The sequence below is a fragment of the Lachnellula hyalina genome, assembly GCF_007821495.1.
Source record: "Lachnellula hyalina strain CBS 185.66 chromosome Unknown contig00042, whole genome shotgun sequence".
In the NCBI taxonomy this organism is placed as follows: Eukaryota; Fungi; Ascomycota; class Leotiomycetes; order Helotiales; family Lachnaceae; genus Lachnellula; species Lachnellula hyalina.
Window position 1 is genome coordinate 155243 of NW_022157156.1, and position 18636 is coordinate 173878.

An 18636-nucleotide genomic window follows, 5' to 3' on the forward strand; every position below is an offset into this window, starting at 1 on the left:
AGGCAGAGCGACCGAAACAAAAAGCATCATCCCATCGTCACCGCATTCATTAATGACCGATAATTATACCAAGTCCCTTTCATGGCTTCATCTTCATAGCAAGTTCTTTATACATCTGCAACGAACAATCCGAATCGCGACCCGGACCGCAACCGCAATCTCAACCACACACCCTTCTGCCACTTACACCACTTACACCAATCAAATCAATCCCTTCCACAGCAAGAGCTTTGAGTGGTTTCCCGGAATAACCGTAGACAGATATTCTGGCAGCTGATTCGATTGCCACAACACGACCAACCCAACCCATCAAACGTCCTGTGGCCGGCCGCTCTTGTTCTGTTCTGGCCTTTGGCTGTAAGTCAATCCCTCTTTTCCCTTGACGGCTATTCGCCGCTAGTTGGCGCCCACCACCCTTGCAGAGGCTATTTTTGGATCGTGCATAAACTCGCCTTGTCCTCACTGGCTCGACGGGCTGCATGCAAGCTGACACTCACTACTCGTTCACTTCACTCTTTAGTTAGAGTAGAGCCACCCCCTGCTGTCCTGCCCCCCTGCCCTGTCTCTCGCCAACACCATCGAGGCATCTTCGTTCGTTCGTCCGTTTCTTCTTTGACCCTAACTTTCCAAATAGTGTCTTTCTTATTATACTCGGTGTGCTTGCTGCGTGCTCTGCTGAGCTCTGCGACTGTGAGCACCAACATCAACACTTCAGCCAGGCGTTGCGCAACACTCTGCACCAGAGCGCTCCAGTGGCCCTGCCGCATCTCGAACTCCGACGGCGCACTACGGGCAAACCTCGCCTCCACAGCCCTACTCCACCCACCCATTAAGCTGTATTTGATCTGATCGAGGCTGTTGGCTCTTGGCTGTTGCGGGCTTTCGTGTGGCACTCAAACGATACCGTCTCCGATTACAGGCTTGCGGCATCACCCCCTATTTGGTAGTGCGAAATATCGAGGCGCGTTCATCCGCTGGTACATTTGACGGCGCTAAGCCTGAGGGTCTGCCATCAAATCAGCCTGCTCCGAAGCGCCGCATAGACCGCTGGTAAATCTTCTCCATTTCGCATTTGTTTCCCCCATACTACATTCTGCGTCTGCCAAAGAACTTGCAAGGAACCTGTCAGTGTCAGGATACATGATGTTTGCGCTTGTTCAACCCTCCCTCTAAGCAGACACAATGGATCCAAACCCCCTCTTCTACCTCTCTTCTCTTTATGACTACGCCCCAAATCATGGCACCTCTTCTAGACCTTCAGCATGCTAACAATCGAACCTTGAAAAGATCATTCACTGCTGTCACCATTTCATCACCCCCTTCTCCAGAACGAACGGCAGTATCGAGTGCAGCCGAAACACAAGGGAGGAAGTTGAGGCAGTCTCGGGGGGTGAGAGGAACAGGGCTTCAATATTCTGTGAAGATGCCATCAGCCGCGAGTACTAGGATGTATGAGAACCACATACCGTCATTCATGTCTGTGTACGACATGGAGACGGTGGTAGAAAGTCCCGAATTATCTCCAGCCCCGAAGCTGTCAGGAGCGAAGTTCGAGCCACAACAAGAAACAAGGTCACAACAATTGAGCACAAACGAAACGCAACAAACAGATTCAGACTTGGAATCACAAATACATTCACACCAACACCGAGAGAGTACTTCTACTCAGACCTCGGATTCTACAGACTCCTCACCCACGACAACGATATCGACGGTTGATTCGTCCTCACTATCAGATCCTTCTCCTTCGTCTTCTCCAGAATCCCCTATCACCTTAATACCATTATCTTCATTTTCCGGATCGACCTTCGGCTTGGACGCCTTCCAACGCCTCAAGATGGCCGACACCCCCAATCAATTACCACTTAACAATATCCGACCTATGACATCGCCCTCGCCGCGAAAATCCAAAAATCCAAAGGCTCTCGCCCTCAATCTTAATTCTAACAGTGGTGCATTTCAAATCCAAGCATCTGAACCATCTTCGCCCTCATTTATCAAACCCCCGACCAATCCTCCCAGGAAAAAGCCGAGCTTACTGAGTCTGAATACTGGAGCCACCAACAGCGTACCAATTTTGGTGGAACCAATAGCATCTCCTAGATTGCCCACTATGTTACAAAGAAGAAGTTTAAAGCATTCTGTCTCATCTCCCCAAATTATATCAACCCCTGGATATGGTCCTGCTGGAGGCATGACACTGGGTGGAGGGAAGCCTTTCGGACCACCGCGGTTCAAGGAATCAAATATTCCAACCAACACGTTCACGATCAGTGAAGATGTAGATCTAGAAGCCCCTGCCAGTGTTCAAATGGCTACGAGGGTACCTGGGGTTACAGTTGGAGGTGACAGTTTTGATCGACCACATTCTGGGGAAGACGCGAAATCGCCTTCGTATCCAGAAGGCCCGATCTTGATGCATGAACCTAGTGTTCACCTTTACCTAGAACCGAAACTAGAAGAGGCTATGAAGTTTGACGTAATTCTCAATGTTGCTCGAGAAGTCAAAAATCCCTTCAAGGCGCTAGAAAAAGAAAAGGAAAAGGAAAATATGCGTTCAAAAAGTCCCTTCCATGGAGGTTCATCTTCAGATATAGCTATGAGTCCGGTGGAACCAGATACGGCCGCAACGATGATGTCTTTCAGAACCGCTTTCGAAGTGCAACCCCCAAATTCTACGGAATCATCGCCAACTACCCCGAAACCTTTAGTGGAAACTAAAATCCCTGAGTATATTCACGTGCCTTGGGATCACAACACGGATGTGAAGGACGAGCTGTGGGATCTATGCCAACTCATCGAGTCAAAAACAAAGGAAGGGAAGCGAGTGTTAGTACATTGCCAGCAAGGAGCTAGTCGATCAGCAACTCTTATAATCGCCTACGGAATGTACATGAACCAAGACCTAGGAGCGACGGAGGCATATGCACTAGCACAGGCGAAGTCACGCTGGGTGAATCCAAACATGTCGCTCCTGTTCTCGTTAAATGATTTCAAGAAGGTCATCGAGAGCAAGAAGGTTGAGAAGGAGACGGCAGCTCCGCAGAAACCCCAAATCAAGCACCGGCCGACAGTTTCAGCAGATGCTATTCACGTACCCTCAACCCCAACACGTGCTCGTGGGAATTCTGACCCTAGCGTTGCAGCCAGGGATGATGCCGTGGCCAAGTTTGAAGAGAGGAAAGAGCCTACCACAGAACCCCAGGCATCACGGTTCGCTGATTTCGATTTCGGGTTCAGTGACATGTCCAGCAAGATGGAGATTGCCCCGCCAAAAAGGCAGGAAGAAAACGATTGGGAAGCACTCTTGTCACCTCGAGTAGAAGAAATGACAGCCAATCCCTTGCAGGATTTCTCGCGAAGTTTCAGCTCCAAAGAAGACTCGGAAACGCCACCAACACCCGGCCTCTTCTCCCCCCGCGTCTTCGAATTCCCTCGGTCGTCTTTCTTCCCTTCCCCTGGCCAACGCATGTCCCTAGCCGTGGACGAAGACCCGCGGAGTCCTCCAACAAAGGGAGAAGCTCCCATCACGCGATCAATCGATGATGTCCTTTGATATAACGAATGATAAGATCTGTTTGAATCTTAAGAGTAGCTATCACATTTAGCGGCAAATGAAAGCGAAGGCGTTTCTGTTTGACATGACATGAAGAAATAATACGCTGTCATGAATGGAGGGAAGATGGCGTTGCATTGGTGGCGTTCTGATCGGCTGGTCCTTCGGAACGATATATATGTTCCGATTGGGAACCGCTGATGTGTAAAATGTAATGATATATTTGGACATTTATGGAAGGATGGAAGGATGGCAGGTTGGGTGGGGAATGAAGAGGCTGTGGCTTCGAATACAACGACATACCCCAGGTGTTTTTAGTCTGTCTGCATGTGAAATGATGTGAATTGCGATGAGTGAATAAACGATATTGGAGGATATTACGGAGCACATTAAGTAATTGGCTCTTTCATTGGTCGTCCGTTGGTGAAACAAAGTTTCAATAATATCTTCTTCCGAATACTTGACCTGAAAAAAGATGTTGCAAATAATAAGGGGTCACAAGGAGGCCCTAGCGTCAAATTCCTGCACATGCTATGTCGAATATAATAAATATCACAAAGAGCTGGTATATAGCAACATACGGTATTCAAGATTTATGAATGTATACATACATACATACAAACATACATATGTACATACATACAAATTACAAATTTGAATACAAACGAATAAGCTGCTCTTCAGAATCAAAGTGAGCAAACGCCTTGTCCAAATTAAATAGATGACACAGAAGCCAACGCAGACGAAAATCAGTTTTATGTATTGTAGAAAGAAATAAAGGAACGTTTGGAATTCACATATATGCCTGCTCTCTACAATATCAAATATCGAATATCAATACCAGACTAAATTCCATTCGAATGCAACCCTGTATATATCTAGCATAACAAGTCAGGTTAGGTAAGTAGGTATGGTATGGTATGGTATCCCAGTAAACGCCTTTAGAAATGCACAAGATGTTTTGCCTGCCTGCCTCTTTCTCTCTTTCACACATGACATATAGTTAGTTCACGCTTCCTATTTCTTTTCTTTTCATTTTATGAAATTTCATAGTTCCTTCTTTCTCCCCTTGGCCTTAGCAGCATCCTTAGCAGCCTTCTCCCGCCTCGTAATAAGCGCCTCGGCACCAATGCCTCCAAACACAAGCCCAACGCCCATCCACTGTCGCCCGCCGAGGGTGTGGCCGAACCAGACGACGGAAAGGATCATGGTGAGCATCTTGCGGGTTACGGTTATGGTTACTAGGAGGAGGGAGGAGAATGTTGAGAGGGTGTAGACTGTTTTGCTGGTTAGTTTTTTCTTCTTTTCTCTTTCTTTCTCCCCTGTGTAAAGATGTGAAAAGGGTGGGGTAAGGAGCAAAATAAGGGGAAGTAAAAGGGAACAACATACAGATGAAAACTTGGCCAACAGCTCCACAAACTGCAAACCCAACGACATCCCACCATACCCCTGGATGTCTCCCCATAAACGCTAGAGCAGCGGCAAACTCCCCTCCCCCACCACTCGTGATATCCATACCCAGATACTCACCAATACCCGTATGCACCAGATACGGACTCAGCGCTAGATACGAGAACGTAAGGAGTGTGCTGATGATATTATTGGCGCACATCATCTGCGGGCCTTTGTAGGGCTGGAAAGCCGTAAATATATAGTCTTGCGTTGTGTTTGTCAGGCCGTCGAGCAGCAGGTTTACCCCTAGTAAGAGCAAGCCCCATGTACCGTTCCTATCCGGGTTTATAGACGCCTTGGACGGTTTCTTCGAGTGCGAACCTGCATGTAGAGTAAACACCGCTACGCCGGCAGTCACAGCGCACACAACGAGGTATTTGTATAGCGGGTATCGTTTCTGGAAGAGCGTGATGTGGAGGAACATGACGGGGAGCAGCTTGCATGATTTCGCGAGGATGAAGGTTATGTAGTCGATGTGCGCGAGGGATGCGTAGCCGAATGGGGAGGCGAGGGAACTGGTCAATGCTACGATGCAGAGCGGGAATAGGATGCGGCTACTGGGGAAGATGGGTGCTGGGGACGCGCCGGGCTTGGTGTCGAGGCGCAGGTAGATGTATCCAGTGAGTGCTGCAAAGATGGATTGTACGGTGTTGAGGAAGACGGGGAACTTGAAGACTTCGGGCTTGGAGGCATCGCCGTAGGGAGTCGTTGTCAGCCGTTCTTGGAGGAGGGCCCAGGTAAGACTTATGCATATGTTAGTTGGTGAGCGCCGAGTCGAGGGCGTGTTGACTTACAAAGAGCCATATATACCTCCTACAGCTACCAAAAACTGCAATGCGCCAGCTTCCTTCGTGTCCGGCACAATGGGCTTTAGAACTTCTCCATGGGCGAATCCATTTGTAGAATTCTCCTTCACAACCTCTGTGTCCAATTTCCTGGCACTTCGACTCGGCGTCCCATTTCCAACTCCCTGGACATATTCAGAAGATGGGTCTCTGCGCAACGGCGTAGCTTGTTTCGACCTAGCCATTATGATTTAGAGACGCGCAATTGCAATGAATGAATGACTGAAAATTGAAAAGTCGCGAGACAGATGCGCAACAAGCAAAAGAAAGTTAGTTAGTTGAGTTTGAAAGAGTGACGTGTAAAATGTAAGAGTTTATTATTATGCCACCTTGCCTTTTACCTTACTGCTGAATAGGATCCTTATCGGGACGATAACGAGCGGTAGCGGCAGTACTCGTCGAGTTTCGGGATGAACCTTAATACCCCCCTCTCTTACCGGAGTATGTATAGAGCAATTCAACTTCAAAACACACAATTCCCTTTCCACTCTTCGCAAGCCCCCAGCTTCTCATCCTGCCCCATATTCCACAACTGCAGATACCCCAACACAACTCCAACCATGTCCGGCGCAAACTCCCCCGAAATCCTCGCAGCATACGAAGCCGTCCGCTCAGACAAGGACCCAACGAACTACCTCATAATAAGTTACGCCTCAGCAGTAGGCGACAAACTCACGTACGTACCTTCCCCCCCCCCCTCACAAGTTCAACCCCATTCAATACCTCCCCCAATCTCAAACCCAATCCCAAGCCCAAGCCCAACCCCCTCTACTTCCAACCCCCCACTAACACCCTCCTCCCCACCCAGCCTCACCAGCACCGGCACAGGCGGCCTCAGCGAACTATCCTCCGCCCTCGACCCGGCACAAGCGCAATACGCATACGCGCGCATCGAGTACGCCAACGACACGGAAAGCAAGCGCGTGAAATTCATCCTTGTGATATGGATCGGCGAGGGCACAAAGGTCATGCGCAAGGCCCGGGTGAGTATTGAGAGCGGCGAGGTCAAGCGCGTGCTGGGTCATCATAGTATACAGGTTGATGCGAGGGATAAGGGGGATTTGGATGAGGGGGATATTGTCGTGAGGTTGAGGAAGGCGGGCGGCGCGGATTATAATGGGGGGGAGAGGGTAGGTGGGGAAGCAGGGGTTGGTAGATGTTTAGAGGTACAGTATGAGTATGGAGGGGGTTTGGGAGGCTTGTTGAGCGCATTCGCGGTACTGATACTAGACTTTTGATGTGTCTGCTAAGTAGATCAATGGCAGGCTTGTTGCTTTTTTAGAATGGCATAGAATTTATAAAATTCTATATTTCGTGGGAGATTCTTGTCAAGAAAGAGTCTCCTAATGTGCTAAACATTTCAGTATTCACTTTATCTTGCAGTCCCAACGAAAGTGATAAAACCCTTATACTGCTTGTGGGACACTGGAAGGAAACCTAGCTTACAGTCTGAAGCATCACTCAGTTCACATGAACAGGACCATGATATTGATTCATGCTCATATTGCCTAGCCTACCACTAAATCTACATACATCTCCGAAGATCGTAGCTTGTGCGAAGTTAAGGGAAGCGAGCTGAGTATGGCTATTGAGTTGTAGTATTGAGGGAGTGAGTGCGAACGAGTCGATCATCTGATGAATTGTGTTGGATGGTGTCGTCACTGAGGGGAAAGGAGAGAGCATTGGTGGTGAGTTGTGACTTTATAGGTATCAGGTCATAGCCGCATGAATAACGAGATTAGGGCGATTCTCGTACGTTCGAGGGGTGGACGTCGGGTTGGCAGAGAATTCAAGACAGTGTGACGGTGTCCTGAGTTATTGAGTGTCAATTCGAAATCGTCTGTATCCAGTATCAAGGGGGAATGACGCTTGCTTTAAGCAGCATAAGGTGCCAGGCAAGCGCTGATGACCGTAAATTCGTAAAGTCTGTGTCGTAAAGAAAGTGAAAATCGTTAAGAAAGAAGCCATGAGTTGCTTTTGGTGAAAGAAAATATCAGTCAATTAAAGAAGAGATCAGCTTCCCAGATCCATCGCATCAATATCAGCAGCCTTGCGGCAAGTCAGATCTGGAAGAACCTGGAAAATGGTTGCCAGCATGAAAGGAAATATGATGAGGTCAATGGAATTCAGTCCTAGTCCTGAGGCGTCCCTTGGCTTCGGCGCATCTTCTCTGCCTCCAAGTTCTCGTAGAGAAGGTAAAGGGCCGTCTCATTGGCCTTGGCGGTACCCATGATTGTGAACATACGCTCTCCGGTTTCGTCGTGGGGTGATTTCGCAATGCTAATGCGGGCACCAGAAGTCTTGCGAATCTCACTGATTTTGCTGCCTGCTCTACCAATGATACATCCAACCATGTCCGAGGGAATGCTGATGTTCTGAGTTTGAAGCTCCTCTCCATTCTCATCGTGGGTTGGAGGACCACGTTGAGCAGCGTCGGAATCCGAGCGACGGTTATTGTAAGATCGGGGTGCACCCTCGCTGAAATCGGCTCCGTTTCCAGTGCGCATAACACGTGGGTTGTTGTATTCGCCGCGTTCGGCGCGTCCGCCGCCATTACCGCCCATGGCACCCTGTCCCATTCCACCTGCAGCGCCTGGCTGAGTACGAACAACGGGGTTGTAGAGGACTGTGCCAGTTCCGCGTTGCCAGTCATCAACCAAGCACTTACAAATCTCCCAGATTGCCTTCTGGATGCCTTCTGGGCTGCCTTGGACTTCAACAATACGCTCAGTGGATTGGGGGAGCATTTCCTTTTGTGCGACCATGCGAACCCCGGAAACGTCCTGAATATGCTTAATCTTGAGTCCTTGTCGGCCAATGATCGTGCCCATCTGGTTATGGGAGATCAACAACTTGATGGCTGCAATTGATTAGTTTGCATTTCATTTGAGATTTTCAGATTCTTGCTTACGATGTGTGCCATTGTTTGATACAACTCCACCCATGCCCATCTGTGGTGCACCTTCAAGTAAAGCCTTTGCGACAATAGCATAAGCCTTGGAGATCGCATCACATCCGCCGGCAATTGTCAGAACCCGGTCATGTACACCTTGTACAACCTTGCTCACACCCGCCTTGCATCCAGTTTCGTCTCTCAAATCAGCGACGTTCTTTCCGCCCTTGCCAATGATAACACCGGCTTCCTTTGATGACACAATAGCACGCAGAGTGAGCTGCGATTCAGCATACTCTTCGTCGGTCTTGGGGAGAGGTTCACCATCGGGTCCGAGGCGGGCCTCTTCACCACCAATGTTCATGGAATTGATGCTCTCAGCAAGCTCTTCGCCATTTGAAGCGTTATCTTGAGGAGTAGACATCTTGGAGATTTCTGGGAGGATTTTTCGGGGGAAATATTCTCAGGTAGTATGATGCGGAGTAGAGACCAATTGGAGGGTCACTTGGAAGGAGAGACACTGTTGTGAAGTATGATCAGTCACTTTGTTCCGCGAGACTAGCATGCCGATAACGAAAAGATGCGCGAGCAAATTCGGAAAGGAAATTTTCGCAGGGAAGGAAAAAAGAGAAGTAAGAGGTTCTAAATCTCAATAGCCAGTAAATTGATTGCCACATACCTGGATGTATTTCTGGTAGATGGAAAGGACGTGGCGAGAATGTTGCGGTTGAGTAGTGGGGTTGGGGTTGGGGTTGGAATCGGATGTCGGAGGGGAAGAAAAGGACGCGACGTCTGGCTATATGACAAAGTCGCGACGGTGAGGAGTAGAGGAGTAGAGGAGGAGGGGAGGAAGGAAGGAGGCGATATTAGGATATCGTCAACGGAGAAGAGGAGGAGGAGGAGGAGGAGGAGGAGGAGGAGAAGAAGAAGAAGAAGAAGAAGAGGAGGAGATCTTGTTCGGCAGGTCGCGTTGATTGTGAGAAGGGGAGAAGATGCAGGAGCAGGGGCGTGAAAGAGATCGGGGGAGGTTGGAGAAAGAGCTTTTTCGAAGGTGCGGTGCTTGTCTCTGTCCGCATCTGCTCTGGGCTTGGCTGGGACCCCGCGATACTAGCGACATGGTCTGTAGGCGGGTTGCAGCTGCCAATTCGCTGACCTAGCGAGTCTTTCTTTCACTCCACTTTCTCCACTCCGCCTCTCACTGGTCTCACTTCTTGCTGGACCCTTCACTGGACTCCTTACTGGCTTCCTTTCACACATGTTACTCCGTACTACTGGATACATGGTAGATGTTCACTCATGCCAAGTCCGGCTTCAACGGCAGCACTGAACCGATGCGAACGAGGGGTAATGGCCGTTTTCCATTGAGCCCATGGGAACATCCGAGACGATGGAACCAGGAGCATCCTAGAGACCTACCCCACTATCTATGCAAGCAAGCCATTGAGAACAGTTGGGACATCACCTTCACATGGGCAATAGATAGATAGCAAGCAAGACGACCCATAATAATGCTGTCAGTTTACATGGACCACGACCACTACGAGTGGTATTCATCTTGTTTGTGTAGGTAGTTTTACACCGCACATTTCGTCTGATTGAAACCCCTTCAAATGAAGGCTGGTGCTTTCGCTTGCGGGGGGTACGACACGGGGTTTCTGCCGCCTTTGCAGTAGCCGCACGCTCTTGCATATCTCAAAGTGGTCAGGCTCATGCGCAATCGCTCGATGAGAAGTCGGCTATAATTCAACGGCATAAGGCCACACCAATGGCATCTACCGTCCTTCCGTATCATCAATCCTACATCCGGGCAAGAGTCATATATTTTAGGTAGCTCTGAGAAGAGGATGGGGTGACTAGAAACCAGTCGGCCCATTCAGCCTCGCTTTTCAGAGCATCATTTAACCTTGCCACTGCCTATACTGCCCATATTATAGCCCTCTTCCGCGTCGGCTAATGAAGGCAATCTTGAGCCAGAACCATTAGACGCCGCGCTGTCTTCACCAAAGAGAAATGCTGCCTTTTCTCGGCTGGGACCTGAGGTTGGTTTCCTGCCAGGTTTGGAAAATGATGATGATTTAGGAGGCGGTGATCTGGCCGGGGAACGGGAAGGAGAATCCGATTCTAGCATCCAACTGAATGACCTAATCATAGAATTAGCTAGGCCATATGTTTGGTGAACCAAAGAGTGTTATTGCGTCTGGCAGGAGTTTTACATTGACCCGTGGATGAATAAGATTCCAAAACCTGAAACACTTACGATTGTGCTATAGTTGAACGTGTCGGTACTGGCGCTTTCGGTCTTGCCAGTAATCCTTCAACTGTCTCATTCGTAGGCTTCGTTATCGGAGCATCTGGAATGAGACCAGTACTTGATGCAGAGCTTGGTTGACTTTCCGGGTCCTTGGGAGTACTCTGCGCAAGACTTGATGATTCTAACAATTTAGATGACGCCATCAACTGTTTGGGAGCTCGTTCTGGTATTAGAGCTGATATTGAAGTTGATGTAGCAGGAACCATTGGAGGTGCAATATTTAGAGGTGGAGGCGAAGGTAAATTAGCAGGCGAACTTACTGGGCCAAGTTGTGGAGAATCGGGCGTGAGAGGCATTGTTGAATCTTCCAAGTAGATTCTGACGAAATCCACCTTGGCGATTGCCATGTCCATGGCCTGAACATATTTGTCCTTGTCGCCATCCTTGGATAATGATACATCTCGCAGATCGATCATCGCTTTATCAAGCATGCGGGCTAGCTGTTGATTACGGATATTCATAGCCGAAATAGTTGCTCTGGATTGCGTCGGCACTGACCTCCCCTCATCAAGTGACCATCTGGGTCCTTCTGAAGTTTGGCCTCTTGTAGAGTTGCTCCTTGATGCTTGCAGACCTTGCATGTTCTTCCTTACCTCTCCCACAGCATCTCGGACGCTTGATTGATACCAAGCCGTTCCCCACGGTCAATGACACCTCTAGCAGCGCCTTGGAATAAGCCTTCGACTCCTCCTTGATGCTGCAAGAAGCTGGCTGGAGATGTAAGCGGCGATCTTGCCCTAGACAATTTATGTTTCGGGCTAAGTCCCTGACCAAGAGGTGTTGGTGGCCGAAAGTCTGATGATTGCAAATGTGGAGCTTGGGCGCCATATTTGCTGATAATTTTGGCACCCCCAGCGGCACTGAAATTGTCACGTAGGTAAATCGCATCATCTACAAAAGACTGAGGGCCATACGGAGGTTCGGGCGCAGGATACTTGAGCAAAAGCATAAGCGCCACCGAATAATTGGCTTCTATCACTGGGCAAATAATCAGTTGGCAATCCTAGCGTTACTGAACGGTACTTACATTGCCATCGTATCCTCAGAAGCATAGCGACACAAACCATATCCATAAGGTCCAAGTCTGGATCTTCTGCAAAGAGGGTATCCCACAAAGCTAGTAAGTCCTCAAATGGGAATTCTCGCCCGAACAGGAGTCTAATCCAACGTCTGGGACGACTGTTAGTTTTTATCTGGGTCTGTAGAAGTATAATCTTACATCAAAAATATCTGCGGGAGAACTTCGATGTCTGTAAGATGCTTGGCAAGTTCTGGGTCCAGCCTTGCCAAATAAACTTCATGTATCTGTTTGCTTCTTTCCACAATCGGCGAAGCTCCTTGTTGTGGGGTTCCAGTCGCTGTAGAGGAGGTACCGGATCTCTTATCCGGTTCCCCCAGCTCATAGAATGATTTCGCTGACCTCATGATCAGAGAAAGAATCGTGAAAGAATCATGTTCGATATAGGACCGGTCCAAGATCTCTTTCATGATTAAATCCGATTCAGATCCTGCGGACTTCTGAGAATCATACTCAATAGCATCCTCTTCCACAGCCCATAGAATTGGAGCTAAAACCTCATGCATGCCTTGTCGATACCCAACATCTTGATTAATTTTGCAAAAGACGAATAATATGTCTAGTAGCATCCGTTGTGTTTCAGGTCGACGGAAATACTCTTCCTCTGGCATACATCGCTGGACGTCTTGGTAGATTTCTGCGCGAATCTCTTCATCCTGTCGCATAGTATTCCAAGGGGACTGCAAATGTCAGTGACCGCATCATTTTATAGAATCATCCTAAGTGGGCTGACAACTTTGAAACACCTACATTCTTATCGTCATCTAAGGGATCCAACACAGAGCCAACTTCGTTGGGGTTTTCTATGTATCTCAACAAGTGCTCTCGGAGAGAAGTGTATGCACTTCTAGAGTCAACTAAGACTCTCGACCATCCCGTGACTTCTGTGCTTTGGAAGAGTAAAAAGGTCTAAGAAGTCGAGTCAGTCCGGGTCTTTCTTTAGAACCGCGATACTTGCCTTCCAACAAACGGAGCGAAGACCAGAAATACAAGGGTTGTCATCTCCATTCAGCCTCACGGACTTCTTGAGCTCGTTGAGGCTCGTAGCGTGCCTTGTTGTAACGTCCCATCGTTTTCTGGTATGAAGTTAGTAGAGGCGCCTAATTATTATCGTAGACTTTTCACCTTGATTCTTCCAACGACCGCATTACTACCGTCGTCTAAGCCGTAACCTGACCGTAACCTGAGCTAGAGAGCCTCGTAATATCCTTGACGTTGCGCCTTCGTCCAAACCTCCTTCTGCCTTGTTTGATGCACGGGCTTAGTGCGTCTCGGCACGAGCTAGCCAATAGGATTTAAGCTCAGCCTTCTCTACGAAGCAAACAACATCGATACTGGAAGGGAGGAAGGAAGCTATTCACAACGTGAGGATCCACGTTCCTGCAAACTCACATCCGGCACAGAGAAAGAGCGAAGGACCTGTAGGCGGCAATTGCTGGACTTATACTTTCCAGCAAGGCATTTTGAGGCTGAATCAAACGACCTCATAAGGTATTCATCTCGCTCAATTTCGAGACCCCTGGGAGAAAAGGAATTGCATTTTCAGCGATGCACCCCAACCATAGAGTGCACTTCCATGAGTGTCAACTCTACGATTTATACGGTGTTACCCGCGTATAACCTTCCATCATGTCGTCCGACCTCCTAGCCGAGTTTGACAGCTTCTACAACCCTTCTTCGAAGCCGAACGCTCCGGCGAACTCAACCCCTGCGTCTCACGATCTTTCATTCTTAAGCCATACGAATCTACAGAGTCAGAATGGACAGCAATCGCAGAGTCAATCTGCCCAGCCGAGCGGCGATATATGGGGAGGAATGACCAGTTTTCAGTCCAATGCGAACTCAACACAAGCAAACGCGGCGCGGGATGATATTTGGGGGTCTTTTGAGGCTGCTATCGAACCAGTCAAGCCATATACACAGAGTTTTGCTCCTTCAGCATCAAATTATGGAGCGTTTACCACCGCAAATAAAGGCCAGCAAAACCCTGGGATCGTCCGGAGACCGACGCTGGACTTATTTTCGAATAATGACCATCACGACTCATTCAATAGTATACCAGGACCAAAGGCCCAGCCACAACCTCCCATGCAAGCGGCTCCTCCCATATTTTCTCCCGGAGACGTTCTCTTTGATGCTACCGAGGAGTTGGAGGACGAGGATGATTTTGGTGATTTCGAGACTGTCACTTCTCCGGAGCCTCCACCACCGAAACCTCAAGTGCCAGTACAAACTCAGCCACCTCAGCCATCTCAGTCCCTAGATCTTATGTTTGGTGCAACGACATTGGAACCGAAGCCAACCAAAAGACCCAACAATCTATTACCAAGTAATCTAAATTCTGGCGGCTTGCCGTATCCCCAAGCACCAAAGTCACCTTCCTTCCAGGAAAGGAATCCATTTGGTAGCTTAGGGTTATCTATGAATCCTGTAACAGCAGTGAAGAAGGAAGAGAAACCTAAAACAGCTTCCCCAATAACAGCATGGCCATCATTCGCGCCTCCAGCACCAGAGATATACCGAGACTCGCCCGTCCTAGACAATCAACCAGACGATGACTGGGGCGATTTCGCCGACCTCCCTCCTGAGACCCCAGCTAAACCAACTGCAAAACCAGCTTCAGGAATCGAAGCAGATGCATGGGCCTGGGACGCCGCGGACCAAGTTACTCCTCCAGAAATACCCACAACTACAAGCACAGCCCCTCCACCACCATCTAACATTCCACCCCCCTCAGTCCTTCTAACCCTCTTCCCACCCCTCTTCGACCTCCCCCGCACCACGCTCTTCACCACCCTCTCAACCCAACCCTTCCCCCTCAAAAACCGCATCCTCTCCGACCCCTCCACCCTCACCTTCCTGCGCGCCTACCTCCTCCTCGCAACCGTAGCAGCCCACATAATAGCCGGGCGAAAACAGCGCTGGAAGCGCGACACCCTGCTCTCGCAAGCCATGAAAATCGGACCCTCCGGCGGGAAAGGAGGCATGAAGCTAGCAGGCGTCGATAAGGCGGAAGTCGTGCGCGAGGAGCGCGAAGCTGCGGATGTGGTGCGCATGTGGCGGGAGCAGATTGGGCGGTTGAGATCTGCAGTTGCGGTGGCAAATTCCAGTATGAGGGACGGGGGACCTCATTTGGATATCCCCGAGATCAGTGAGAATATGGCTGTGAGGGTGCAGGAACGGGGGATGACGGCGCCGAAGCAGTGTGTTGTGTGTGGGCTGAAGCGCGAGGAGAGGGTTGCGAAGGTTGATGTGGGCGTGGAGGATAGCTTTGGGGAGTGGTGGGTTGAGCATTGGGGCCACAGGGCGTGTAGGAATTTCTGGCTGGAGCATGAGGCGAAATTGAGGCATCGATGACTTGTGTCCCGCTCTTTTAACTCCGTGATGAGAAGATTTGTATACGTCTGTCCGCCTCCCGAGATGTTTGCATCTCATGGCGAAAGGGGTAGCACGAAGAAGAGCGAGACGCCCAAGGAAGGGTCAAAAGACTCCTGTTTCAGATAGAAGCACCCTCGAACCACGTGGGTCTAGGTACCGCCTTTAAGTTTCCATACCAACCAGACACAAGCAACGAAGAGTTATTACTTTGCAAGTACCTAGGTACTGGTATAGGAAACGTGGAAACGGTAAGGTCGGCCTTGTGGTTTCCGAATGAGAGATCGATGGATGAAGGTCGTACAAAGGAAGATAAGTCGAATATATCAAGTGGTTGATTCGCGTACTGTTTCTGCAATTGTGCTATGCTCGCCTTGTATGGGAACCTCTGGGTCCAATAGCTATGAACAAATGCCTTGTCAATTTTAGTGTTTATATTCTCCTCCAACGAATCTTTGAATGCAATGTATGTTCTTCAGGTTAATACTAGAATGCTGTGGCTAATATCGTACAATTCATGGTGTTCCCGCAGAGCAACTGTATCCGTATTTCCATTCCTCGATTCATATCATAGTGTAGCAACATGCCAAAATCGTGTCCACGTCTATGCATGCAAATCTTGAAGCCATCCATCATCGTTTCTGAAGCATATTTCACTCCTGTAGTATCCTCTCCCACAATCACTTCCTAGCAGCCTTTCCCTTTCCTTTTCCCTTGGATTTGGAGTTGATATCATGTCCCGCAAGCATCTTGTACTTGACTTCTGGCACATCAAGATCGTGGCTGCCGACCATTAGCAATAGTCTCTTGGGATTTGCGAGAAATAGGGGTCTTATACTCATCATAAGCGCCGATCAGATTCTCCGAGATTATCTCGTCCATCTCGTCCGGCTGGTCAACGAATTAGTTTGAGCTTTTCCTAAATTGCCTTGAGAGTTGAGAGCAGAGAGCCAAGCTCTTTAGGCGTGCTCAGAACTCGCGTTGCATAGATCAAGTTTGACATACCCATAAAATATCCATGTCACTATCATCAATATCGGGGTCGTAGAAGGTAGTCAATGTACAATCAGCTTCTCTCAGCTTGACAAACATAACATTCTTATGTTTCATGGCCTGCCCGCCCTCGAAATTAGCCATGTTCATTTATAGGTAGGAATTCCTCACATCTGGTCTCTCCATCGCGAGTGTAAGGGTCTTGAGAGAACGAAAATCCATCAGGACGTGACCGTTGCAGAAAGGCTTGAAGTTCCACACATCTTGCGACATTCCCAGGAAGCAGATCTTCGAGAGCTCACTCTCTGGCACGTCACGGATCAGACCAGAAAGAGTGAAACCTTTGTCAAAGTTGATTTGGCCGAAATAAATGATATCTCTGTTGAAATCGACATAAATGCGTGGACTTTGGATATGGCTTCTCATTCCAAGCTCGTAGTGGAGTACAGCCACAGCACGCGACTCCTACCTTCTAGTCAGTGGTGCTTATTTTTGAAATAGGAGAGGCCCTCAAGGTCTCCGAATGCTCGAAACATTAGAAAGGGATCGATCTCGCTTACATGGCATGTGTGGAGCATCGCTGGCACCGGTGTTGACGAGTCGAAGGTCGTGCCGAGGAGATGGGAAGAGTATTGTGACGGAACATGCTTCACCTTGACCTGAATGACACGGGCTACAAGTTTTACAATCAGCAAGAACCTATATGCACCTCGAAAATTCCAAGAAATTGAAAGTAGCATGCAATCAAGATGGGGATGTGCTTACGGCCAGGAATTGCGTGTTTCCAGATCTTTGTTCGCAATTCTGGCGGAAGCTTTCCAAACAAGTGAAAGGCCGTTGGCTTATTGAAGGATAAGCCAGCCATCTTCTTTGCCCCTCCGAAGCGTGAGAGCATTCTTGGTCGCGTGACAAAAGGAATTGTTGGTGGTGATCTAGGACGGGTGGAGGCTTCACCTACAAGGAACCATGAGTTAGCTTTACTTCAAGGATTCCCAGGAGCCGTCAGAGAGTATTGGAGAGTCTTTGAGATGTCTCTATCATCCTACCTGATTCTCCCCTTTCTGTCTTTTCCGTAATGATCCGGGTGTCGCTACGAAGCAGTCTCTTGCTCTCGACATTGGTTACGCCGCTAGTTGTTGGTTCGTTACCACCGGCATTTGTAGATGAGGTCTCTGGAATGTCTCGAGCGCTGGCGACTTCCTCGGACTTATTTCCCTATCATCCAGAGTCAAGAGTGCTTCACAAGGGAGATGTGCATTTCATACCTTAGCTGCGCTGCCTCCACGGGACTTTAGACCAGCCATCGGGACATGCGGTTGCTTCTAATGACAGAAGTCGTGTTTGTATACTTCTGTGTTAAGTTTGGAAGATGTGAGGGTGGAGTATTTTGAAGTAGCTTGAGTTGAGTTGGGATGGACGAGGAGGAAGGAGCGACGCAAGTATACCCGAGCCGCCTCTTTTGATGTCAATTCACTTCAATCGTGGGTCATGATTAACCTAATGTAGAAGAATCTAGTAAGTAGGTATGTAGGCAAACAATTGTTTCTATTTTTCTTATTGCTTGTTGTCAGACAAAGAGCGGCTCTCTGACTATTGGCGCTTTCTCTTTGCAGCAGTTAGGAAAGGGGCACAATAGTTTGCTCAAGCTGGGAAACAGAAACAAGGAGATGAATGTATTATTGTCGAGAGCATTCCAGTATTCCACTAGACAAGCTGGTCATTTTTAATTGCTTCTGCCCCTATCTCGGCTTACAACTCGAAGGTACTATAGGGAAGCTCCTTCCTTCTATTGATAGTTAAATATTTATTGTCCAAAAGTCATGTTTGAGAAAGCCCCAGCTCTCCATCATCATCAACATTATCATTGATTCCCACCTCCAATGCTATTTTCACGATGACTGAGTCCTGCATAAAGTTCAGTGTGGATGATAGTCGGTTTCCACAGAGTAAACCCCGTAAACACACTGTTTCCGACCCTGGCCGCATAGAGAACAGTCCTTTCAAGACCATGGAGACGACCACTGTGTCAACCGTTGTGACGACCGCTGCGACGATCCAGAATAGTGTACAACAGGAGCCAGAGAAGGGTGCAGCCTCTCCAAACAGTTCACTTGCGACTCATGAGTCTGGTCC

General features: G+C 48.7%; 6 protein-coding genes across 6 annotated transcripts; 3 read left to right on the plus strand and 3 right to left on the minus strand.

Annotated features, from left to right (window-relative positions):
* Positions 1-1237: 1237 nt before the first annotated feature.
* Positions 1238-3556, plus strand: pmp1 (Tyrosine-protein phosphatase; the record flags this gene model as incomplete). Its single annotated transcript, XM_031148762.1, has 1 exon — positions 1238-3556. The coding sequence occupies one exon, from the start codon at positions 1238-1240 to the stop codon at positions 3554-3556; it is 2319 nt and encodes a 772-aa protein (XP_031006590.1).
* Positions 3557-4603: 1047 nt separating this feature from the next.
* hut1 (UDP-galactose transporter-like protein) lies at positions 4604-6038 on the minus strand (the record flags this gene model as incomplete). The annotated part of the gene is made up of 3 exons (XM_031148763.1): positions 4604-4878; positions 4946-5751; positions 5803-6038. 3 exons carry the CDS (start codon positions 6036-6038, stop codon positions 4604-4606), a joined length of 1317 nt encoding a protein of 438 aa, XP_031006585.1.
* Positions 6039-6413: 375 nt separating this feature from the next.
* On the plus strand, positions 6414-7452 carry coaA (Coactosin; the record flags this gene model as incomplete). The annotated part of the gene is made up of 3 exons (XM_031148764.1): positions 6414-6529; positions 6662-6983; positions 7366-7452. 3 exons carry the CDS (start codon positions 6414-6416, stop codon positions 7450-7452), a joined length of 525 nt encoding a protein of 174 aa, XP_031006584.1.
* Positions 7453-7985: 533 nt separating this feature from the next.
* rnc1_0 (RNA-binding protein rnc1) lies at positions 7986-9179 on the minus strand (the record flags this gene model as incomplete). Its single annotated transcript, XM_031148765.1, has 2 exons — positions 7986-8713; positions 8765-9179. Coding segments are annotated over 2 exons (1143 nt in total), but the record flags the coding sequence as incomplete, so codon positions are not given.
* Positions 9180-10640: 1461 nt separating this feature from the next.
* Positions 10641-13283, minus strand: TBC1D5 (TBC1 domain family member; the record flags this gene model as incomplete). Its single annotated transcript, XM_031148766.1, has 8 exons — positions 10641-10887; positions 11004-11600; positions 11651-12035; positions 12085-12227; positions 12277-12815; positions 12886-13044; positions 13106-13211; positions 13261-13283. 8 exons carry the CDS (start codon positions 13281-13283, stop codon positions 10641-10643), a joined length of 2199 nt encoding a protein of 732 aa, XP_031006586.1.
* A 481-nt stretch (positions 13284-13764) lies between these two features.
* On the plus strand, positions 13765-15492 carry LHYA1_G003798 (uncharacterized protein; the record flags this gene model as incomplete). Its single annotated transcript, XM_031148767.1, has 1 exon — positions 13765-15492. One exon carries the CDS (start codon positions 13765-13767, stop codon positions 15490-15492), a length of 1728 nt encoding a protein of 575 aa, XP_031006593.1.
* Between the last annotated feature and the right edge of the window lie 3144 nt (positions 15493-18636).